The 25,566-nt window shown below is 40.0% G+C and overlaps 1 protein-coding gene across 1 annotated transcript; it reads left to right on the top strand.

Moving 5' to 3' along the window:
• Positions 1 to 6,494: 6,494 nt before the first annotated feature.
• LOC133731849 (scarecrow-like protein 3) lies at positions 6,495 to 8,897 on the top strand. Its single transcript, XM_062159280.1, has 2 exons — positions 6,495 to 6,720; positions 7,251 to 8,897. The coding sequence occupies exon 2, from the start codon at positions 7,323 to 7,325 to the stop codon at positions 8,673 to 8,675; it is 1,353 nt and encodes a 450-aa protein (XP_062015264.1). The 5' UTR covers positions 6,495 to 6,720; positions 7,251 to 7,322; the 3' UTR covers positions 8,676 to 8,897.
• Positions 8,898 to 25,566: the final 16,669 nt, after the last annotated feature.

The following is a 25,566-nucleotide window of genomic DNA, read 5'->3' as shown; positions in this document are numbered from 1 at the left end:
GATCTCAAAGCTCGAACCATCAGCCGCAGGACAACAGCTTCGTCCTCATAGACGTTCCTCACTTGACCGATTTCCTCCCAAACTTGCCGGTAATATTCAATTTTTCATAATTTTTGTACTAATTTATGAAGTTTAATTTTGAATGCTTTCTTCTTCTTCCTTTTCAGTCATATCTGAATCCATTGCAACAGAGCCAAGCTGTTTTCTCGAATTTCTTTGGACACCAAAACGCTCTGGTCCCACATATTGTGGGCTTCCAATCTATTTTGGATACCTCAATCGATTTTGGCACCAATTTGATTTGGGCACCCCTACATCATCAATGTCACCGACGTGCGCTGATAACCAACTCGAGAGGTCAGCAATAGCGATACCACCTTATTTTATATTTTATTCAAAGTGATGCGGGAGCCAAGTTCATATTTTATTCAAGAAGTTTTTCCAGTTACTAAACACTATATAATTAAGAGGTCTGTTCTTCAGGGTGTAAGAAATGCAATTCACATATACAGTTTCAGGTTATTGTCTTTTGAATCTCTTCATGCCATGATGTTTGATGTATTAACTGTCATAACTCGTGTCTTTTAGAATTCTTAGATGCATTAATTTGGTTCTTTGAATGATTCACGTATCAATGGCTCTATGAAAAGAGCCAAGTTGTTAGGTTTGAAAGATAAGTTGATTGTGAAATTTCTTGATGGTTTCTTCTCGTGTGTGAAGCATGGGTTGACTTGGAGTGATTCCAAGGCACCTTTCGTGTGTTGTGGAAAGTTTCTAATTTCTCACTGATTACTACCGCTATGAAGCTGGTAGTTACTATCCTTTCCTATGATTTATTCCTTTTTTACTACATCTTATCTGCGTACTTTGTTGATAGAGGGTCTAAGCCTATCCTTTAAGGCACAAGGCATTCAGTTCTTGAGTTGAGGCTAATTTGTCGTGCTTGATATATGCATTGATGACATTATGACAAATAACATTCATACTTCACATTAGTCTTTTGTTTTTTCCCCTAATGTCATCTTGTGTACAAGGCTATGTGGCTTCCTTGGTTCCCTCATGGTTCAAACTGGTGTAGCTGCAACATATCATAATTAATGTAAGTTTCTTCACTGGCCTATAGAACTATGGATTTGTTCTTTTCATTTTTTTATAAACTTGTACAAAATATTTTGTTTTATGTTGCCATTTCCTTCATATACTGGGAGCTTCAAACCAAAAGGGATTTTATATTGCTAGTTGGGCGGAATTTATGCAACTTTTGTTAATAAAATTGATAAAATGTAGTTTAGTTGATAAAATTGCCCACTATGATTGTAGTTATATAGTGAAAGGAGAATATCAACTGGCAAGCTTTGTGGTTCTTAAACATTTTGTCTATAGGTGGACTCGTAAGCTCCACTCTGTATTTGAATTGATGAAATGATCGACTGTAAATTAAATACATGATTAAGTATAGTACTAGTGGCTCTTCAAGCAGGTTGTTCATAGGGAATTGAGCAGGGCATGGTGACACCATCTCTTTTAGTCCAAGTGACGGAAATGAAAAGCGTGGACATGGGTTTGCAAAGAAATCTGGACCTCTGTTGTCTGGGACAGCATATTGCATTTCATCGTGCAACATGATATTGCTGAATAAAGTTGTTCTATCGAGTTACAACTTAAATGCAGGAGTTTCATTTATGTTTTATCAAGTATGTCACCTACTTTACCGCTCACTTAGTTCCTTTTCAACCACATTGAATCATGTGACATCTGTCTTATTATGAGTTTTACGATTAAAGTACCATCTTTGTTACGCGTCCTTCAGTTGTGTGTATTTTCTAGGTAGGCTGATAGTTTAGCGTTATCTCTTTTTTTATGATCATTATGCAAATCCACAAAGTTAGCCAACCATAATGGAATCAGATTCCGTATGATTTCTGCAGAATTTGGTAAGTAATGGAATTTTTGTATTCTTGGGCTTTTCTAGAGTTGTTACTGTGGAAAAACTCAATTGGAAACTGATTAAGGTCTGGATCCCTGTTAATGTAATCTTCATCGACATATGCTTGTATCAGGCATGTATAGGTAAGTGGTGTGCTTCATTGTTTGCATTTTAGGTTATTTTTTCATTTAGAGCTTATTATTTGTTCATGCCTGGAAATAAAAAGAAATAGAAGATGACAAATTCTGAAGAGAATATTGCTAATAAGATCCACAGTATATGTTCATTTGATTTGTGCATTAATATTCCTTATTTTGTGCATATTGCAGATCCTGATTTCCTATTTTATGAAGACATCGCATCATGAAGAGTATCTCTGTGTCAAGGTAAGGGCTTTTTGGTTCAGAAATACCAATGGAATGAAGGCCAATGGAATGAAGGCTTTAAATAACAAACAGCTAATGTCCAAGTGGGCTAATGAAATGTCTAGCTAGTTACCAAAACTTTATTTTCTAATATGCATGCTTCACCCTGATCTGATTTTGCATTAATCCCCAAAACGTTAGAACCCAGATGCATTTAGTTAATATGACCATATATACAAAGGTTGGTAGTGAGGCCAAGCATGATTGATCTACTTGCTGGTATAAGGTCACTTTGGTGATGTCTATACTTTATAGTTCTTATTGTAATTTATTTTCTTGCTGCAGATCTCATATCAAGGCATCGGAATTGGTAGACATTTGTGTTTTCAATTTTGCTTGGCAGAAAGTATAATTGGATTTAGGAAATGACTGTTGATATGCCTTTGTTTAGGTGTGATGTTGGGAGATACAACAGAGTGGAGGAAATGTTGAACACTGGAATAGTGCCAAAGTAACCCTATGCAATCATTGGGAGATCAAGCTTGGAACACCTAGCAAATTGTTTTCTTCTTTATCATCATGTAAAGCTTATGAAACTCGAAAGCTTGTTAAGCTAATGAAATAGATTAATGCTTTATGAAATTGTCTTTGTTGGATCTATTTGAGTTTATTTTATGTATCAAAGTTACTTTTAGTAAAATATCAGTCACTTTCATACCACTTTCAATTAAATAAAAACAATTGTCCAAGGGAGTTAAACACAACTAAATGGATAAAAACTGTTGTTGGAGCCATTTCAGCATAACAAGACTCTACATCAAAACCATTGTCCAATAAAAACTTAAACAATAGGTTTTTAAGAAACATGAAGTATCAAATACAAACAGATAATGCTTTCTTCAATTTTCTGTTGTCTTGTTTAAATCCAGGCAATAGAAAATAGCTAGTCATCTAATGTAGAAGCTTCATTCAGACAACAGTTTATTTACAAGCCAATGTTTTCTGATTGTTCTTCACAAGTTTCTCTCTTCTAGCATCTGTTGTCTGAAATTGATTTGCACAAGAGTTAAGATACTCATCGCTGTTGTTCTTTCTGGTGTTCAGACAATAGTCATGTAAGTCGTTGCTGTTGTGCAAAATTTCCTCAAACGACAGTTACCTCCTATTGTCTGATTCACCCATCAGACGACATTGAGATAGACAAGGTTCGAAAAATCGCTAGGCGCTAGTCGGGCGGTGGGCATGGGACTAGCGCCTAGACGCCTAGGCAGGCAGGTGCCTAGGCGGCGCCTAGGCGGTTTTGTATTTTTTAATTTTAAATTTATTTTGATAACATTTAATTATATAATTAAGAATATATAAAGAATTAAAAATTAATAAAATCGAGATTATCATTTTACAAAACAAACTATCTCGATAGTAGAAATGAAATTTTGACAAACCTTAAAGGAGTACTTTTGCATCCTTCAAAAAAAATAAAAAAGAGTACTTCTGCACATTGGAATTAAAGGGTTGGTGACCGACAGGAAAGAAACTGAGAAGCATCTTCTCATCCTTCATGTTCTTAGTTTTCTTTTTTATTATCATTACTCAATTCATCCCCATTTTCTTGTTCCTTCAGTGATTGAAAACCTTTGTAGAATTCCTTCCCATATATGATAATGATACAGTAAACTATAACTTAATTATTTAAAACCCCAAACAAAAAGTGACTGCAACTCTAGAAGAACAACTCCAGTTTATAGCAAAAATTCAATTCCCATTTAGTTTCCTGATAAATATAAAAAAACCAACCAAATCGAAAACAGCTCATCTTGCAGGAGCTATTCTTAGTACAGATCCATAATTGTGAAGCCTATACACTTCATCTGACAAAAAAAATCTGAAACACCTTAATGGATCGATAAACAAGAAAAGCAAACATAATTGAACTAACGCAGAGGTGATGGGACCAAAGAAGCCAATAACATACCCAGACCCTTTTCGGCAACCTCTGATCAGATCACCATCGATCAAAGCATCGACAAACCATACATCTACCATCAATCCAGAATTCACTGCATCATTTACCCATACTTTCAAACTGACCGCTGGCAACCGAGCCCGGATAGGCAACCTCGGCGAAGACCCAAATCGGATTGTCCCAGAACATAACAGGACACAGCCACCAAGACTGTTACCTCGACCCAGAATTGAAAAGAAAAGAAAAAACGTCCAAACCGCCTAGATTCACCGCCCAGCAAATTCCGCCCAGACGCCTAATCGCCGGCCTAGGCCTCCTAGGCGGCCGCCCGAAATCGAGCCACCCAACACCACCGATTAGCTATTAATCAAGTCGGAGACTCACCGCCCAGCTCCTAAGCGGCCTGGGCGGCCGAGTTTTAGAACACTAGAGATAGACAACAGCAACGTGCCTTATCAGACGACAGTGAAAAACTGTCGTCTGATTCATTTTTTGGTGTAGTGAATGGTAACTTAGGGCAATTTAAAGTTTTAAAGGCTGCATGCCTAATCAAATCCCTTATTTCGCCTACTTCGTAACAAACTACAAAATTGGCTGAGAAATCAAGCCCCTCTCCCTTGTAAGCACCTCCACTCTCCTCCTTTATACGGGGCTTGGATTTTCCTCTAAACTCTTGTCTTATGTCCCATTCTACTTTGTCATTGTCCCAAAGCCAAAAGAGAAAAATAAAAAAGAATGTTACTCATTAGATCGTTTTGACTAGTTATCTTGACATGGACTCGAAAGAGTTTTATGTATTATGAACTCTTAACTTTGTACTCACTCTTTCAAGTCCATGTTAATTTTTCTAGCTGAACGTTTGTTTGCTACCAAATATTAAGTTCTGGGTATTTCCACCAGAAAATGATTTGCAAAAATGACCATCCTCAACCATACATTTGAAAAAGAAAAGAAAAAATACGCCCCAAAACAACAGGTAAACATGACACTGGAAAGACTTTTGAATTGAACTAACCAAAACAGAAGAAAACTAAACCATCCAATGTTGTCCTTGGTACTACAACAAGTGAATATAACCTAGTTTTCATTTTCACCTGTTTGATTCACCAAACCATGACATCTCATCATCATTTTTGCCCTTGTACATAAAAGTCAAATAATATGATGAAAAGCTACCTAATCAGTGTCGGCATTTTGTACTTGCTATTACAACAATTGAATGTCACCTAATTTTCATTTTCACCAGTGTGATTCACCAAACCATGACATCTCATCATCATTTTTGTCCTTGTACATAAAAGTCATAAAATCTGATGAAAAGCTACTTAATCAGCGTCGGCATTTAGCAACATGGAATCATATACTTATTTGAGTATATGGCATAACCTTAACACTTTTGTTGTTTGTTTTTTTCAATGACAGAAACAAAAAATTAAAACACAAAATTTCTACAAACTCTCCCTCCTAGCTGATCTAAATGGAATACTAGGGACACAAATAGAGGTAAACAAAAGAACCAAGCAGCATTGTTCTGAGCTGTATGAGCTAGTGAAGCTAGATGATCTGCAATAAAATTAGCTTCTCAATAAATATGTCTAAAAATAATAGAATTGAACTGTCGAGCCAGAATATTGATATCTTGCTTGAAGATTCAAATTCTCCATGAAACTTCACATTTACCGATGAGAGAGTCAATCAGTAATTTAGAGTCACTTCAACTATTACATCTTGATACATATGTAGCCTTGCCATAAGTAAACTATCTCTTAACGCTTTTGTTGTTTGTTTTTGGGTGTGTGTATAATTAAGTTATTAAAGAGACTTTATATATCGCGAACTAATTAATAGTTTATTCTATAATTATTTTTAAAACATGAATTATATAACGAAACGGTTCTAAATTAACGAGTGAATCCAAAAACTGGAGAAAGTTAGATTGAGGAATATCATCTTCCGGGTCGTGGCCATTTGGAAAGAAGACGAAATTCCCACACTGAAACCCACTAGGAAACAAAACTTTAGAGCCTCGTTTTGGGCAGCAGCACTGATTGCTCATCCTCCTTAGGCCAAGACAAAAAGAAGCAAATAAAGACGAAGTTTCAGAGAGAGAGAGGGACAGGTACTAGAATCTAGATAGAGACAGAGAGAGAGAGAGAGAGTAAAAGTGAGAACCTGCAATTCAATGTTGTCAAGGACAACAAACTAATAAGGACAAAAACTTTGTCGACAACGTAGCATGAAGTCTTCCTCTGTCATCCAAAGCTCTCAGCTTTATTTAAACCCAACTGAACTGCCAATTGCTCTCTGATATAAACAGAGGAAACCCAGAAAAAAAAAAAAAAAAAAAAAAACCTGCACCAGCTCTGTGGAGATTGAACAAGACATCTGTGGAGTCGTAGTGGGTTGTAAGTGGGGTTTTGATCAATTTAAAACCCACTAAGGATTCGCTTTTCTTCATTCAATTGGTTAGTTCCGGTACTATTAATTTCTTAGGCTGGTTTTGTTATTGTTCTCTGTTCCTTTTTTTGGAGTTGATCAGAATTTTTAAGCTCATAAATTTTACAGACTTGATTGGAGAATTTTTAGCCTTGTAGTTGTAGCCTGTCTGTCTAGTGTAATCCAGATTAAATTTCTGATATTTTTTCTGAGTCTATGATATGGGATTAATCGGAGTTGCTGATAAAATCTAAATTTTGGCCTGTTGTTTGCATGTTTGACATGATCATGTAAATTCCTAGGCTTTCAGGTGTTACTCTTCAACCACTCTGCTTCTCAGTTACTTACTATTTCTTGTGAATGCTTTGTTTGAGGATTTTTGTTTTTTTTTTTTTTCCTCAAACTGGTAATTCATTAAAATTTGGTTGTTGCATGAGCAGTAAGATTTTTCAGTAGAAATCTGCAACTCATCCCCACTTGGGACTTGAATTGTTTTGTGAAGTGATTTTGATCCCACCTCTTTCTACCCCTGTAACCAAGTCATTCTTGATTGTTGTAGGGCATACATGTTCCACCATGAAGGCCTGAAGGGTCATCATCTGCAACTTAATCTCCTCTCCAATTCTTTACAATGACGTCACCTAGTTTAGGATCACCATACCCTTGGCAAAGAGAACTCAAATCCGAGGAGCGGGGTCTGTGTTTGATCCACTTGTTGCTCACTTGTGCAAATTATGTTGCTGCGGGAAACCTCGAAAATGCAAATATTGCCCTTGAGCAAATCTCCCTGCTTGCCTCTTCGGATGGTGATACCATGCAGCGGATTGCAGCCTACTTCACCGAGGCTCTTGCTGACCGAATCCTCAAAGCTTGGCCTGGTCTTTATAAGGCCCTATATTCCACTAGAATATCTTCAGTGTCTGAAGAATTTCTAGTTCGGAAAGTGTTCTTTGAGATGCTTCCATTCCTAAAGGTGGCTTATGTGCTCACAAACCAAGCTATTATTGAAGCCATGGAAGAAGAAAAGATGGTCCATATAATTGACCTTAATTCATCTGAACCTGCACAGTGGATAGCTCTTCTTCATGTTTTAAGTGCAAGGCCTGAGGGTCCACCTCATTTGAGAATTACTGGTGTCCATCAACAAAAAGAAGTACTAGATCAAATGGCTCATAGCTTGACTGAGGAAGCAGAAAAATTGGATACTCCATTTCAGTTCTATCCCGTAGTCAGCAAGTTGGAAACACTTGATTTTGAAAAGCTCCATGTTAAAACCGGTGAGGCTCTAGCTATCAGCTCAGTTCTCCAATTTCACTCCCTCTTGTCATCTGATGATGATTTCCATAGAAAGAAATTCTCATTGGAATCAAAGAATCCAAATAGAGTTCACTCACCTGGAGTGTTACAGATGGGCCAAGGCAGATTGGGTGAGTTGCTAGAGAAAGATATGGGCAAGGGATATAGCCCCAGTCCTGACTCGACCTCGTCATCCCCACTATCCCCAGTTGGTTCTGTGAAGATGGACAGCTTTCTTAATGCATTTTGGGGTTTGACACCGAAGCTCATGGTAGTTACCGAACAAGATTCCAACCATAATGGCTCCACTCTAATGGAGAGGCTATTCGAAGCTTTATACTCGTATGCTGCATTGTTTGATTGCTTGGAGTCTACGATGTCAAGAAATTCATTAGAAAGAATGAAGGTAGAGAAAATGCTATTTGGGGAGGAAATTAAAAACATTATAGCTTGTGAGGGATCTGAGAGGAAAGAAAGACATGAAAAACTTGAGAAGTGGATTCAAAGGCTCGATTTAGCTGGCTTTGGAAATGTACCTTTGAGCTATTATGGTATGCTTCAGGCAAGGAAGTTGTTGCAGGGTTATGGTTGTGATGGATATAGGATCAGGGAAGAGAATGGCTGTGTGTTGATGTCGTGGCAAGATCGACCCCTATTTTCTGTCTCAGCTTGGGGATGCAGGAAGTAGATATGGAGTATTTATACTGATATCTGTCATGCTATTTGATTACTTTAGATAGAATGATAGATCAACCTCTTGTTTGGCTATTTGCATTTCATTTGTTTATTTTATTTTTCACTTTTATATCTAATTGGTACTAATGCTGAGCATTGGTCTATTAAGTTTCTTGTTTCGATGTGTTCTCTCTGTATCTCATGCACTAATGATATTTGAGCTTTGTATATATTAGATCATGTTGTATCTGTAGGTATTCTGTAGGTATGTTTCTGCAATGGTGTCTGTAATTTCAAGTCCCGTGGTTTCCATATTTATTTTTCGAGAAGGGGTTTCTCCTACCACCCCACTTTTCAGCCTCCTCCTTGGAAAAAAAAAAAAAAAGGGGTTTCTGGTGATCAGAATTAGGAATAAAATCTTCATGGAGCAAATATACGACTACCTGAGTTCTATGTCAGTAGTGAATTGATTTTTAACTTAGTTGTGCTAAACTAATTATGGATCTAAATCGAAGAATAGAGAACAATGAGGCAGTTAGAATATGTTTATTTGTCTCATTAAGTCATTGTTAACTGTCTCATTGTTTTCACCGGCGACGTCAGTTTGTGGTGGCTCTGAGTCGGTGGTGTCAGCTTGAAAGGATCTGCAGGCATGCATGCAGGGTCTTCGGGTTTGGATTCTCTTTCCCATTCCGGCTAGGAGAAGCTTCCCTATGTATCCTAGGTTGAGACAGGGCTGTTTTGGTTGTTGCGACGTACACCATGAAGGTTGTAGGCGACAAAACGATCAAGGCAGAGTTTCAAAAAAGGCTACGTAGGGATAGAAATTTTATTTTCTTCATTTTCTTTCTTTGCATTTGCTTTTGGATATTAGTTTTTTTTTTTTTTTTTTCTGGGATTTCCTTTTGGTTTTTTAGTCATAATTAAGTGAGAATCGATTTGTATTATGAGGAGTCTTCAGACCTCTCATACTTGACTGAGTGAGGTCGTATGATTTTATATCAATTGATCAGTCTTTCGTTGCCCTCAAAAAACTGTCTCATTGTTTTCTACCCTTGAATTTTGATTCAAAAATACTTGAGCACAACTAAGTATGAATCAATTGACTACATGAACATGATTATTATAAAACAATCTCACATGCTCATACTGATGATAACTCGTCCTAAAATAATAGATATTAGTCATGGAACTATTAGTCTTCTAAAGGAAAAAAAAAATAAAAATAAATAAAAGCAGACACAATCTACCAAAAAAGGGTGGGGCGTTCTTAGTGATCACATATCAACATCTCGATCGTTGGACATAAACGGTTTAGATTCGACAGATTCGTTGGACTCACTTTTCGATCCCAAATTGATAGGTAATACAAGTATATGTATTAAGCACACCATCACTCTACAAAAAAAAGAAAAAAAATCACACAATCCACGAACCCACTATTCAATCCTTGGCCCAAAAAAAAAAAAAAAGGGAAAAAGAAGGGGATCCTAGTGATGAGAATAAAGAACGAAATCTTTATAAAGCCAATATTTAACTAGTAGATGACCATATATTTCTTGGAAGACAAAATTATATATAATGACTACCCGAAGTGGCAGGGGAAAAATCACTAGAGTTCTAGGTAGTTCAATAGTCAATTGATTATTTATTCAGTTGTGCACATCTAAACCCAAGGATAGAGAACACTGAGACACTTATATTAAATACATTGATGGATAACCAGAAGGCGTCTCCGAGCTTCTTGGATTGACCTTGGATTCAAAACCTAGGTTTTGACTGGCGGCAGCGCTCTTCCCTCAGGCAAGGCGGCATTCGTGGAGCGACGAGTTACGGCAGCAGCGCAGGGCAGGCGTCGATCGTGAGTTGCGGCGAGAGGTTTCTAGTTTGGAGGCCTCTCTGACCGTTTCTTTCTGGGTTTGATCCAATCTTTGATTGCTGGTTCTGATCGCGGTGTTTGACGACAGCGAGTCTTCGGTTGGAGTCGAGGTCGTGAGGCCGGTGGCAGGCTGGATTCGCCTGGTTTGGTGATCGTTGTCCTATTGAACGCCGGAGGACTTGCGCTGATCGTGATCGAAGAGAAATCGAGGTCAACAGGCAGCTCAAAGGATTTCCCACCCAGATTCGTCTGGGTTTGGTGGTCCGCTGATTAACGACAGATGGTGTGGTGGAAAGGCCGACCGCCAAAGTTGATGCCGGCAGCGGTGGCAACGATGGCTAGGCAAGGATTTGGGCTTCTGGTTCTGTAGCTTGGGTTTAGGCTTGGCATTTGGGCCTTCTAAGACCCCGGAAATTTGTTATTAATTCCTAAATATTTCCTGGGATTAATAAAGTGTTCGTTTGTATGAGTTCGTGGTTCGAGGGTGGAGCGGAAGTGTTTCGGACGAATAATTATTTAGGAAGCGTCATTTTAGGGGGAGGGGGGGGGTGCAAAGATTGACTTTTTATACGTTGGGTTTCTCTAAAAACATTTTTCATAAAAGTCATAGAGCGTGTCGATACGAGTTCATGGACATGTGGAACGCGGAAATCGGAGTTCGTATGAGAAAGTTATGAGCGATTGAATTTGGGGAAATTTCTATAAATAGGAGAAAATTCCAGATTTTTCATTAAATCCCAAAAGTTCCCTTTTGCTCATTTTCCTCCCCAGATTTTTCTCCGTTCTCTCTCCTCAGACCCGACGGGTTGCGCTCGACTCGACCAAGCTGGAAACCAGCCTTCCCGGCGGCCGACGATCGAGGACCCGGCCCTGATCGACGCGCCTTCTCTTCCACTGTCGACCCCCGGTGTCCGTTTCACTCTCCGCCGTCCCCAGACAGAGATCGAAGCCCCCAGACGCGAGATCGGGACTCGATCGGTTTTGCGTGCTCCGGCAACTTACCTGCGTATTTCTTCATGGTTTTGGGATCTTCTCTTCCTCCTGATCATCCCCATGTGGGCCTTGCATCACGATTTGGTGTGTGGAGCGAAGATCAAGCGTTGAAAATCAGCGGCTGTGGTTGAATATGGAAACGTGATCAGACGCTCGAAATCAATCCAACTTCCAAGCTTGATCTAAGAAGATCTAAACCGAATCTCGCTTAGCTCCAGGTATGAAGGTTGCTCATCGCTTCAATATGAACAAGTTTGTAGTTGACGACTTTTGTATCGAAGGTGGTTGATCCGGCGTTGACCGCCACCGTTGACCACATGCTGACCCGCCGCTTGTGGCGGCGCGTGGCTGAGCGTCTAGCGTCTTTTTTGTGTTCTGTTTTCAGTTTATTCATCTACGCATAGATACGGTCGTTTTGATATATTATAAGGTCATTTTGGAGAAAGTTGATGCATGCTAGGGTTTCGGTTTTACACATTTTCTTCGGTTTGCAATCCGCAAGGATCCCAACGTTGGATCTTTGTATGATTTTGATAGGATGATCCCAAGGGCGATCCGTGAGAATCTGACCGTTGGATCGTCATTTAAGTGTGTTTTATGAATTGTTTGCTAAGTTGCGATCATATTCGATTAGGTGATTGAAGAATTTGTATTGGACGAACGGTTGTGATTGTGATTTTGAGCTGTTAAGAAGACGTAGCTGGATTAGAGGTGAGTAAATCTCACGTGGTTCATTTACGAACCGAGTTATTTAATATTGGAATTGATTGATAATTGTAAAACGTTTTCGAAAATAAAGAATTGTTTGAAATAATATGAACTCGATCGACTACGGTTCATAGGGCTACGGCTCACAGGTAAAAAAATGAATTTAAGTATAAAATGAATTTCTTGATTTTTATACGTGTGAACTATAGTTGGTATTAGTGGTCGTTCCTGAGTGAATGATTACGTGTGTGTGTGTGTGTGTGTGTGTGTGTGTGTGTGTGTGTGTGTGTGTGTGTGTGTGTGTGTGTATATATTGGATGGTGTGACATTGGTGAAGTAATGATTGAGAGTTGATTGAATTGTTATTTCGAGCATTTCTCTTACGAGCATACAATTATCATGATGTGTTGATTTTTGTGTAAAAGTGTGTTTTGCTTGAGGAAAGTATTGAGTCAAGTGGACTTTCAAATGTTTGGTTGAGTATCGTTTATCACATTGGTGATCGAGGCAAGTATTATCGTAAGGCTGAACCTCGGCCGAGTTGACAGGTTACAATTCAGTTAGAGCTCTAGTCTATCTGCCAATGTACTTCTTGGGGAATAACTTTGAGTTATTGTGTGTCTTTGAGTACAATGTACTTCTTGGGGAATAACTTTGAGTTATTGTGTGCCCTTGAGTACAATATACTTCTTGGGGGATAATTTTGAGTTATCGTGTGCCCATGGGTATATTTGTTTTAAAAGAGAGTGTCGGTGTCCTTTATTTTGTCATTCATGTGGGACTTGATTTCGAATGAATTATGGAGGTGATTTTAAATGTAATCTCCTAAACTAAGTTATATGCAGGGATTACTAATTTTTACCGAGTGTGATTGTATGTTTGGTTGTGTTTTGTGGAGTTAAATGTTGTTGCTTTGATTTATCTCACGAGTTGAGAAATTGTAAGCATGCGTGACGTGAGTCATTTTAATTGAGTTTACTCATACGAGCTTAAAAAGCTTACCATGGTGTAGCGGTTATTCCTGCAGGTAAGGACCACCAGGGCTGAGCACAAGGGCGTGGTTACAGCAGTGTAGGTTCAGAACTTATTTTTGTTAGTGTACTGCTATTTTTGGTATGCTCCTAGTGAGTGTTTACATTTGTATATCAGTTCTCTCGAGTTTTGTAAACACTTGTTGATGTGATATTCGACTTAAGTGGTTGAGTCTTGAGAATGTTTCAATACTATTTTTGGGAAGTTGGTTAAGTTATCGCGTTTTGAGTTCGAATATCTTTATTCAAAATTCGGGGTGTGACAGGCCTAGGCTCAATTCGAGGCAACAGATTTTAAAGACAAGCAAGAAGACCAACCTATTACCGAGGTTGTTAGCTGCTATATTCTAGTTCTTTTGCTATTAGACATTTGGTTGCAAGTATTTTTTAGGTAGGGGTAATCTCTATGAGCTTTTCTAAGATGCTTCTAGTTGTTATTTGTACCACAATTGTGTGCCGGCAAATTAGACTAGATGAATGATTTTTCCTTACAAAGCGAGGTTGTTCTTCCTTAGCTAAGCTTGCTTCATGCGAGCGTCCCTTAGACTTTAATGAGTTTAGTTTGGCTTAGATAAGTTGTCGGTTTTTTTTGCCAGATTGCTTGTATAAGTGCTTGTTAGACTCTGGCCTATTTTATGGCTTGATTATCTAATGAAATCAACTCCTCTTCAAAAAAAAAAAAAAAAAACGAGAAACTTATATTGTGTTTGTTTGATTCAGACTTTCAAACTTATATTGTGTTGAATTGAAAGGAGGGAAGTTTCAGACTTCTAACTTCTAAGTAAACACAATCTCTTTGTAGCAACTAGTTTAAAATTCCTATTTTCCATTTACTAAAATAACTAATTAACCTTAAAACTGACTGTACAAAATAAACTAAAGTCTCATAAAAATATAATATGGTCCAACAACAAAATATTTTCATACTAAGCTTAAATTAAAATATAATAAATATATTTCACACTATTAAAACAATTAAAGTCCACAAACAACAAGGCCGCAAACAAAACAAATTAGGTAAATTGGTGGATATCACAATACTACTGAGACATGAAGATCGAGGCAATTGAAGATGATGAAAAAACTAAGTGTGGGGGTAAGACTTGTCCATGAAAAACAGTAAGTATACGACAATGAAAAAAAAAGTGCAAGTATTTATGGATTTTAGTCCCCTCATTGTGGATAAGGAGTTTGTTTTGAAGTAAAGGCCTAAGTACGATGAATTTGATCTTGTCCTATATCATAAGTGTTCAAAGGAAGGTTAGAATGAAGTATGGGCCCAACATAATGACATCTGGCCCTCAATAAAGACCCAGAAGAAGTTCAACGTTGCGAGAAGCCTTGGTGACTACATGAAGACGTCTCAACTACCATTCAAGCTCTGCTAGGTTTTTAGAATGCTTTGTGATTTTTCCTTACCATTTCATTTCTTTAAACCTCTAAAATTTGGCCCATTACAACCCTAATTAAGACTCTTTGATCTTTAACATGGGCCGCCTTTGATTTGTGGATATTGGTTACAAGAGTTAAGCATATGGTTCGGTCTTTTTTGGCAAGTAGTTGGTATATTTCATGAGATTGTAAAAATATATATATGCGTGTGTGTGTGTGTGTGTGTGAATTTCGACATAGCCTTTCTTTCTTTACATATGTGAGCTTTTTGTTTGTCAAAAATATTATCATCTCTTACATATATTTGAGTGAAAAAGCTTTTGAGCAATGCGTTGATTTGATAGAAGAAAGAGTTGTAAACCATGTGAGGTTTGAATCATACTTGTTGGATACATGCTAAGCTCCACTCATCACCATTGTCACCCATGTGTCTTACATGCTTATATGTGGAACATATGTTTCAATTAACTCTTAAATTACTATAGATTGACTCTTGGTTGTGTGCTAATCTTGATGCTACTAAAGTAAGGGATTTATGAGAAACAATGTTCAAGGCATAGTTTGTTTTGAATCTTTTGAGTTCTTATTATATTTTCTTTGTTTTGATTTTGCTAAGGGACTAGCAAAAGACAAGTGTGGGAGAATTTGATAGGAGCATAAAATGTGACAAATATAATAATTAATGTGCATTCCCTTATACTTTCCTTAGTTGTTTCCTTTAAAAAGTCTATTTAACTCTGTTTTCTTTTTACGTAGTTCGTGAAGCAATTCAAGAGAAATAGGAGCTTAAAGGGAACAAAGAAGCCATGAACCATGAAGTACTGATGCAAATGAAGGAAATAGTTGTGCATAATAGTTGTTGCAAAGCAGAAAATTGCAGTTTCAGAATTAGCTTTTCGGGAACAGTTTTGGAGAGTATTTCTTACTTTCTTCGAACTGCACCTTTTCAGAAAAGGCCAGGAATCCTTAAATATTTGATGTTTTACTTCAACATGAGCCAAAGAACTGGTCAGAAGCATCAATGAGGCAGCAGGAAATCAAGCTCAAAGTAGGCTTCCCGAGAAAGCAGAAACTGTCAGCTTTTCACAAAGCTTTTTGGAAGATCTTTTCCAATGACATACTTGGAGTTTTTCTAGAAGGTTAATGATCATTCTAAAAGACATGATGTCATAGAGCATGGATAAGTCAAGAACCTTCCAGAAGCACAGCAATATCAAGTCAATCCTTGTTCAAGAAGGAAGCTTCAGAGAAAGAAAACATATCTTAGTCAAAACAGGGCAGTTTGGCTGAGAATCTTCTTTGGACGAGTTGGCTGTGCGTTTTTGGTAGGTTATTGATGCTGCAATTATCAAGGAGAGTCCTAAAGGAATCCTACAAGATTATGGCAAGATTACAAAGGATTAAAAGTAATTAAATTTTGCACCAATCTAAGGAAACCTCAAGCAACTAGGGAAGAAAATTGCAAGCAGAATTGAAGAAGAGAACTAGGGCTATGTATTTCCTATATATAGAGCCTCTGCATCACAATTAGAGAGACCACACCTTTCACCTTCCCTTCTATCCCTTTTTCTTTTTCATCCGCCACCATCTTTTTCTTCTTTTTCTTTTTCTCAATTTTATTATTCTTAGTTTTTATTTTAGTTTTCAAACTATGTATAACTAATTTCTTTTTGTTAGGGGTGAGGTTTGAAGCCCCAATTATGTAGAAAAAATGTTTTGTTTAATTTAGTTTCTTGAACTTTGGTGTGAGATTGGTTGTTTATTTCTGCTTGATGGAAAACTTTTATGTCTTTATGTTCTTTGGGTTGACACTTAGGATATTGCATGCAATTGGAGTTAGGACTTAGAAATTGTGACGCACCTGATTTTTACACAAATAAAAATCGATATATAATCCCATAATTATACATGCGCGATCGTTCAGCCATCAATACAAAATACTTGGAACATCTTTGCCTTAAATCAAGTATATACTGATGCCCTGAACCCTCCAAGTCAATATACACTAGCTCCATAGAGTTATATATTACACAACTTACGAATTAAATTGCCATCAAAAAATAAAACGTAAATGCTCCTCAGAGCTCACTACATAGCGGAAGTCATACACTGGCAAAGCCAACAAAATTTGCTTCCTACCCGTACTGCTGCCAACAAGTTACCACAGCTTCAGCCATCTGGTAATTCCGTTCATAATGAACCTTGTGAGATTACTCACCTCGAAACTCCCGCTGCGTCTTCAACAAAGAACAAAGCAGCCAATCCGCCAAATAACCGTCCAAAATACTTCGTCAAGTACCTAATCACATACGGTTTCCACTTAGTAACGATTCATTTTTGATTTAAGTCCGAAACCCCTGTTTTGAACTAAAATCCCCAAAGTGGCGCCAATCGAGGCAAAACCACATCCAAGACCTCCCAAAGTCTCCGGAATACGTCCACGATCGATATGACCAAACCTCAAGTTGATCAGACGCTCGAATCCTCATAGATCGAATAAATCGATCGATATGAAACCATAAAAATCATAACAAATCCATTCGAACTCCAAAATCTGCATATTATATATCGAAACGCTCGTATCAACGAGTAGAACATATATAATACCAAAAATAGTTCCTTACATGGCCGGAACGCCGCCACAGGTGGTGGCGCACCTCCGCCGGCCAAAACTCAATATTTCACAATACTCCTAACATCAAAGCTGATCATCTAAGCATGCTTGTGAATTCTCATAACTAGCTCGAAGTCAGAAAACAAGCATAAAGGGTCGAAAACTACCTCACAAGCTTTGAATTTTTGCTCAATCTGAGTTGAACCGATTTCTACGTAAATCGATCCAAACAATCACCAAGGATCGATCAAGGAGACTCCCACGAACCCAAAGATGGAAGCTTGAAGTCGTGCCGTCGTCGGAGCTAGGATTTCCGGTCGGGTCCGAAAACACCAAACTGCTCCGCCTTTCTGCGCCGCACACGGTGGATATCGCAGCTAGAGAACACCACAGGGACGACCAGACGGAGGAGACGAACCAGCTGACCAAGTTTCACGGCCAGAGACCGCCGGAAACTGCCGGAAAAGTTGGGTCGGGTCGCCGGGTTTGGGTCGGGTCAGACGGAAAGCTTAGATACCGAAGGTATCAGTCGAGAGAGAAAAGAGAGAGGAAGAAGGTTTCCGGAAATGGAAAGTGGAAATTATGAAGATATTTTCTGATTTTCTCTATTTATACTAAAACGGAAACTTCTTCCGCTAGCCATAAATTTCTCATACGAACTCCGATTGATGCGTTCCGCATGTCCACGAACTCGTATCGACGCGCTCTACAACTTTCATGAAGGAAGTTTTCTGAGAATCCCAATGTACAAAAAGTCAAACTTCACACGACCCCCTAAACTGTGAAATTCGAATAATTACACGTATGAAAACCATTCAACTTCACAAACAACCTACGATTAAAGCACAATAACAATTATTCGTACAACTGGTCCATTATTAATTACCAAAATTAAATAACAGAAATCCAGGTCACCACAGTCTACCCTCCTTAAAGGAATTTCGTCCCGAAATTCACGCTTGCTCATCAACAAACAACTGTGGGTACTTCGCTCTCATATCCGACTCCAACTCCCAAAAAGCATCACCCTCGTCATGGTGACTCCACAATACCTTGACCAAGTCAACTTCCTTCCTTCGAAGTTGCTTTGTTGACCTATCCAGAATACGAACAGGTTCAACAACAAAGGTCGTATCCGCACGCACCGCAATCGTGCCATAATCGATCACATGTGAATCATCTTGGACATACTTCCTCAGCATAGACACATGGAACACATTATGCACGCCAAACATACTAGGAGGTAAGGCAAGCCTATAAGCCAAATCTCCTACCCTTTCCAGAATTTCAAAAGGTCCGACAAACCTCGGTGATAACTTCCCTTTCTTGCCAAATCTCACCACACCCTTCATGGGTGAGACCTTCAAGAACACATGATCACCCTCATTAAACTCAACCTGTCTCCTTTTCAAATCTGCATAACTCTTCTGTCTACTCTGTGCTGTTCGAATCCTGTCCCTGATAATCGAAATCTTGTCAGTGGTCTCCTACACAATCTCAGGACCCAATAACACCTTATCTCCCGCTTCTGCCCAGCAGATCGGAGATCTACATGGCCTACCATACAGGGCCTCATATGGTGCCATGCCAATACTGGAGTGATAACTGTTGTTGTAGGAGAATTCAATCAACGGCAGATGATCCTCCTAACTTCCCTTGAAGTCCAACACTCAGGCTCTCAACATATCCTCCAACACCTGATTCACTCGCTCAGTCTACCCATCAGTCTGAGGGTGAAATGCTGTACTCATATCTAAATCAGTTCCCATGGCCTTTTGGAAACCGCTCCAAAATTTTGAAGTAAACCAAGCATCACGATCAGAAACAATCGACACATGCACTCCATGAAGTTTCACAATCGCCTCGATGTAAAGCTCGCACAACATGTCAACCGAATACGTCATTGACACAGGAAGAAAGTGTGCCGACTTCGTCAAACGATCCACAATCACCCACACTGCATCATGACTTCGTTTGGACCTAGGCAGTCCAATAACAAAATCCATTAAGATCTGCTCCCACTTCCATACGGGAATAGGTAATGGCTTCAACATACCTGCAGGTCTCTGATGCTCAGCTTTCACACGTTGGCAAGTAAGACACTTGGAAACATACTCTGCCACATCCCTTTTCATTCTATTCCACCAGAATTGCCTTCGCAAATCCCGATACATCTTAGTGCTTCCAGGGTGCACAGTATACCGCGATCAATGTCCCTCACGAAGAATCTCTCCCTTGAGGTCAACATGATCCGGAACATACAACCTATGGTTCATCCGCAAACCACCATCCGTTCCCACCGACCACTCCGATGGAACGCCAATGGACGAATTCGCAGCTAACGCTGCCAACTTCGCACGTGAGAACTCATCCTCTATTTGACCCTGAATGATCCTGGAAATCAGGGTAGGCTGTACCGTGATACTTCCAAGGAAACTCCCATTCTCAACTCCTGTTTGTACAAGGTCAAACTCAGATGCAGTCTCTAACATAAGCCACTCCTGAACCATAACAGAAGCAACAATACCTCTGGGCTTCCTACTCAAAGCATCCGCCACCACATTGGCCTTCCCTGGATGATACTCCAAGGTGAAATCATAGCCCTTTATGAGCTCCATCCACCTTCTTTGTCTCATGTTCAAATCCTTCTGAGAGAACAGATACTTCAAACTCTTATGATCCGAAAAGAGTTCGAACCTCTCCCCATACAAGTAATGCCTCCAAATTTTCAAGGCAAACACAACTGCAGCCAACTCCAAATCATGAGTGGGGTAATTTCGCTCATGCACCTTCAATTGTCTAGAGCCATAAGCGACAACACCGCCATGCTGCATCAACACACACCCCAAACCTTGATGAGACGCATCGCTATAGATGACTAAATCACCACCGCTTGTGGGAATAGTCAACACTGGGGCTGTGGTCAATCTAGCCTTCAACTCATTGAATGCTCACTCACATTCCTCAGTCCACACAAACTGGACATCCTTCCTGGTCAACTTGGTCAGGGCCGAAGCAATACTAGCAAATCCTTCAATGAATCTCCGATAATAACCTGCCAAACCCAGAAAACTACGTACCTCAGTAATCGTAGTAGGTTGGCCCCAGTTCATCACTGCCTCAACCTTAGAAGGATCCATGGAGACTCCATCCTTCGAAACTACATAACCAAGGAACTTGACCTCCCTTTGCCAAAATTTGCACTTCTCGAATTTCGCAAACAACTTATTTTCTCTCAAAATCTGTAGCACAATTTGCAGTTGCTTATCATGATCCTCCAACGTCTCGGAATAAATCAAGATATCATCCACGAACACCATTTTGGCCAATTAGCTCTACGTTGGCATTCATCAACGGAGCGTGGTTTGATGTCATCAGTTTCAATAATCTCACGCGCTACTGAATACGCGAATACATCATTAATGATGATAGAGTTTCTTTCCCACGTCCCATGTACACTAGTGTAATTTACAGAGATCTCTACATTCTCAGGGAAAGGTTCTGACATTGAGGCGTCCCCCAATGATGTCTCTTGGACATAACCATAATCCGGAACATTCTCATGGGACGGATTTTGAGTATCGATGATCAAAGGATTTGTTTATGCCTTTTTCGTTCTCTTTCTAGGGCGAGTATCCTTCGAACCAATCTGTCTATCACGGTTCCTTGTGGGACTTGCGGCCATAGACGCCATATAACTGCCAATCTGGGCAGTGGCGCCATCTCCTGGTGTCACAGGAGTGGCGTTACGTCCAGTATTTGGGGCGTCAATCCTTGCAGGCACGTTTGCAGCAGGTATATGTGATATCGTCACTTTAGCAACATCAGAAAACGCATCAGGCAGAGTGTCTGCTACGTTCTGGAGCTCGATAATTTGTCGCACTTCAAGTTTGGACTGTGCGGTACGGGGATTGAGATGAGACATAGTGGGGACAGACCACGACAATTCCTGTCATTCCTGTTGAACATCTGTGTTCTTATCTCCCCCTAATGACGGGAAGACAGTCTCATCAAAGTGACAATCTTCAAATCTAGCGGTAAAGAGATCGCCTGTCAAGGGTTCAAGGTAGCGGATGATAGTTTGAGATTCATATCCAACATAGATGCCCATTCGTCTATGTGGACCCATCTTAGTACGTTGTGGCGGCGTAATAGGCACATAAATGACACACCCAAAAATGCTTAAGTGCGAGATATCAGGCTCGTACTCAGTCACTAGCTGTAACGCAAAATAAGGTTGGGTGGCAGTGGGTCATAGACGAATTAGCGTCGCTGCATGCAATATTGCATATCCCCAAGCGGAAACAGGGAGATTGGTGCGCATAACCAATGTCCGTGCTATCATTTGTAGTCTTTTAATAGTGGCTTCCGCAAGACCATTTTGGGTATGAACATAGGGAACTGGATGCTCTACATCAATCCCCAGTGACATGCAATAGTCATCGAATGTTTTCCATGTAAACTCCCGAGCATTATTAAGTCGAATTGACTTAATCGAGTGGTCTGGGTAGTGAGCCCATAGACGGATAATCTGGGCTAGGAGTTTAGCATAAGCAGCATTGCTAGTGGACAACATCGCGACATGTGACCAGCGTGTCGACGCATCAATCAATACCATAAAGTATTTAAAAGGTCCACATGATGGTTGAATTGGTCCACAGATATCCCCTTGGATTCTCTGTAAAAACGGAATGAGTATTTTGGGATCCTTTGCATAGGACGGTCTCGGTCCTAATTTCCTAAAGGAACAGGCTTTGCAAAATGAGCGAGGGGCCTTAGAAGCAACCAATGAGGATTTCGGTTGGGCCTGAGTGTTTGAAGCGCTATTAGAAGCAAAATTGGTGATTACATCACCCATCATGGCGTTGGAACCATGGGAAGTGGCACCCATAGCGCCATTGCCATGGGTGACGCCATTTTTGGCGTTGTCAAGGGGGACATGGGCTGCCCTAGGCCAGCGGTGGTGCCGGAGGCTGCTGTGGCGGCGGTCACACTAAGTCCTGGAATCAATCTTTGATTCTTACTTCTTTTCGCTCGAAAGAATGGATGTCTGTGTGAAGTTTTTAGTATACGGATCATCATATCACGACCAGGATGTCCTAGTCGGTCATGCCAAAGCCAAAATGTGTCAGAATCCAAGAGATCTTCTCTTATTACGTTATTGGATTCAATAGGTCGAATGGTAGTGACATAGAGTCCACTAGATTGACACATAAGCTTCTCTAAGATGCGCTTTCGTCCACAATCATTAGAGGTAATGCAAATGAAATTTTTTCCGTTCTCAGTATGCGTTTCTGCAAGGAATCTGTTGGCTCAGATATCTTTAAAGCTCAATAAGGTTCGATTTACCTTAGGAGCGTAGAGAGCTTTTGCGACATTAATCAAGGTGCCATTTGGCAAGAGGAATTAGGCCATTCCATGTCCTTGAACTAATCCTGATGGCCCAGCCACCCTAGTCACAGAGGAATATGTAGGCAACATCTCCAAGAATAATTGCCTATATCGGAGAATGGTGTGCGTAGTCGCACTATCCGGAAGACATTGCAGTTCTCCATATTCCATTCCAAAAAGAAAAAGCTCGTAATTAAAAAGGAGTCATAAAGAAAAGAACTCAATTTTTATTAATAAGCCAACGGAATTACATCATTGTCTCTTTCACTAGAGAGAATCTAATCCAAAACTAGCTAATGCAAAACAATGGTAGTCTTCTAACTTCTTTTGGTAACTCCAAAGCAAATGTGACTAGGTAGGTAGAGAGATGTCGGTGGAGCAAGGCTCGCTTAAGTACCGCTTATCTCAAAAACCTTCCTAGACATCACATTTACTTTGGGTGAGCCTAGTTTGAAGAAAGACTAAACCATTGGCATTTACTACAAAAATAATATGGCAATTGCCTACATCTCTTGGAAAATAAAAAGACTTAATCAAAATCGCCAGTCTCTGGATCTTGGCCTTTGAAGTCTTCCACCCTAAGATCAAGATCGCCATCTTGATCTTCTTGTTCCATGTAATGTGCTTCCCTTGGTTCATGATACATCTTGTATGCATTTGCAACATTCTGGGATGCTTTACACGCCCTTGGGCAATGTCTGAGTAGTCCACACCTAAGACAAGCATCTTTATGGTCAGGTTCCCTTAATCGAGGCATTTTAGGAGCACTTTGGGGAAGGCTTCTCTCTTTGGTGGCGTCACCACCATAGCCGGAGGCTTAGCCTCTCTCTCTCTCTTCACACGTTTACCTCCACAGTTCTGTGCACGCCTATCTTGGCGGTTTCCTTCCTCTTAAGGGCGAGAATATGGGCCAGAACGTCCATAATTATCATTTTCCTTAGGGTTTCGCTCCTTGCGCCCTCCTTTAGGGGCGCGACTATAATTAGACTCCGGAATTGGCTTGGTTCCCACGAGTCTAGAGTTATAGTTCTTCACAAGTATGTTGTCGTGCTTTTCAACCACGTTCATGGCACCAATAAGCTCATGAAATCTTGTGATGCGTCCGGCATTGACATTAATTCGATAGTTCTTGGCTATCATCAATGCAGAGACGGGGAAGGTAGAGAGAGTCTTCTCGATCAACATCGTATAAGTGATTTTCTACCCACAGAATTCCATCAAAGACTTGATACGAAGTGCTACCGAATTGTAGTCAAGTACAGACTTGAAATCACAGAAGCGGAGGCTATGCCATCTCACTTCTAAGTCAGGAAGCAGGGAGTCACGAATGTTGCCAAAACGCTGCTCGAGTTCTACCCACAGTTTTCTTGGGTCTTCCTCATTGAGGTGCCCATTCTGGAGCGCGTCATTCATGTGCCTTGTCATGAGAATTATGGCTTTAGCTTCATTCACCTCTCACGTAGCTCTATTCGCTTCAAAAGCGGTAGCTTGTTGAGGAGTAAGCACGTTCTGACTTGGCTCTTGGATCGTACTTAGGATCCCATCAGCTTTGAGATGCTGACGCACATCACTGACCCACTTGTGGTATCCTGGGCCTGTTGTCTCTAGTGGAGCGAAGCTTAACTTGTTCAAGTTACTCATCCTGAAAAACAACAACAAAATAGGATTAGTTTCGGAACGAAAAATGGCTACCACGAAAACAATAAAAATTTCTGAGCGCAGTCGCTTTTAGGAAATTAGGAATTTCTGAGCGTAGTCGCTTCCAAGAAATTCGATTCCAAGAGGGGTTGGATTAGATCGAAACAATGATGTACGTGGTCGATCGTTTCTTCTCAACAAACTCTAAGTTTGGAGGACTCTACAAGCTCCAAGCTTGGAGTGAGCACGAACCCCCACAGTTCGGGTTTTGGTCTCCTCTATGAAGATGAAAGGGGGGTAGAAGAAGGGAGGTTGCAAGTCCCTGAGAAAAAGAAAAGAACTTGAAATTACGAAAGCAAAAGGAATTGGATAAAAGAAAAAAAAATACCTTTTTTTTTCTTTGACTTTGACTGAATGTGGGCCTCCTTTTTTTTTTTTTTTCTCTTTTCTTCTTCTCCAGCAGTGGGCCACAGGCTTTTTTTCTTTTTCTTTCTCTTCTTCCAGGCCGCCTTCTTATTTTCTTTCTTTTTCTTCTTTCTTGTCCCGCCTCTCCCTTTCCTTCTTACTGGGCTGCGCCTCCTTTTTTTTTCTTTTCCTTTTTTTTTTTTTCGCTTGGGCCGGACTGATGCTGCTGGGTTGGAGCTGAGGTCTGGGCTGGAAAGAAGGCAGTGGTCTGGGAGTCCTCGCGGTTCAGGTACGTGCGGAACTTCTACAGGCCGGTCCGGAAACTTTCCGGCTAGTTATGGTAATCTCTTTTCCAGTGACGGATTCTGGAGTCAGGGAACCGGTGGTGGCAAAATATAATGGTGGAAGGAGGTCTAGAAGGATACGAACCGGGCAGGGGTTGTTTTTATCTTCTGGAGGTCAGTTCGGTACTTTTCCAGCAGGTTCCGGTGACGCCGCAGGACGTTCTGGGCTCTTGGGATTCAGGGCTTCAATATATGTGGCGGTGGTTGCTAGGGTTTGAAGGCTACGTATTTAGGGTTTCAGGGTTAGGGCTTAGTGCTGATAACGTGTTTTAGGGAAACGATATTTGAGAGAGAATTGATGTGTATTCTCATTGATAATGGGGGCCTCTTTATATAGAGGATAACAATGCATAGAATCTGAATTTTACAAGGAAATGTAATCATACATTGAATGGATATCTCTAAGATTCTCCGAGATTATCTCTAATTATTCATTTATGTTGATTTTTATTCACACCTCCGATTTTGGGAAAATGTTGAAAGTCTCTAACCTGGGTCCAAGGCATGAC

The sequence above is a fragment of the Rosa rugosa genome, chromosome 2 (assembly GCF_958449725.1).
Source record: "Rosa rugosa chromosome 2, drRosRugo1.1, whole genome shotgun sequence".
Lineage (NCBI taxonomy): Eukaryota > Viridiplantae > Streptophyta > Magnoliopsida > Rosales > Rosaceae > Rosa > Rosa rugosa.
The sequence above is the reverse complement of the archived record's forward strand: the minus strand, read 5'-3'. Positions and strand labels throughout refer to the sequence as shown.

Coding starts and splice junctions, on each gene's coding strand:
- LOC133731849 (XM_062159280.1), top strand. CDS start 7,323: ATGACGTCACCTAGTTTAGGATCACCATACCCTTGGCAAAGAGAACTC.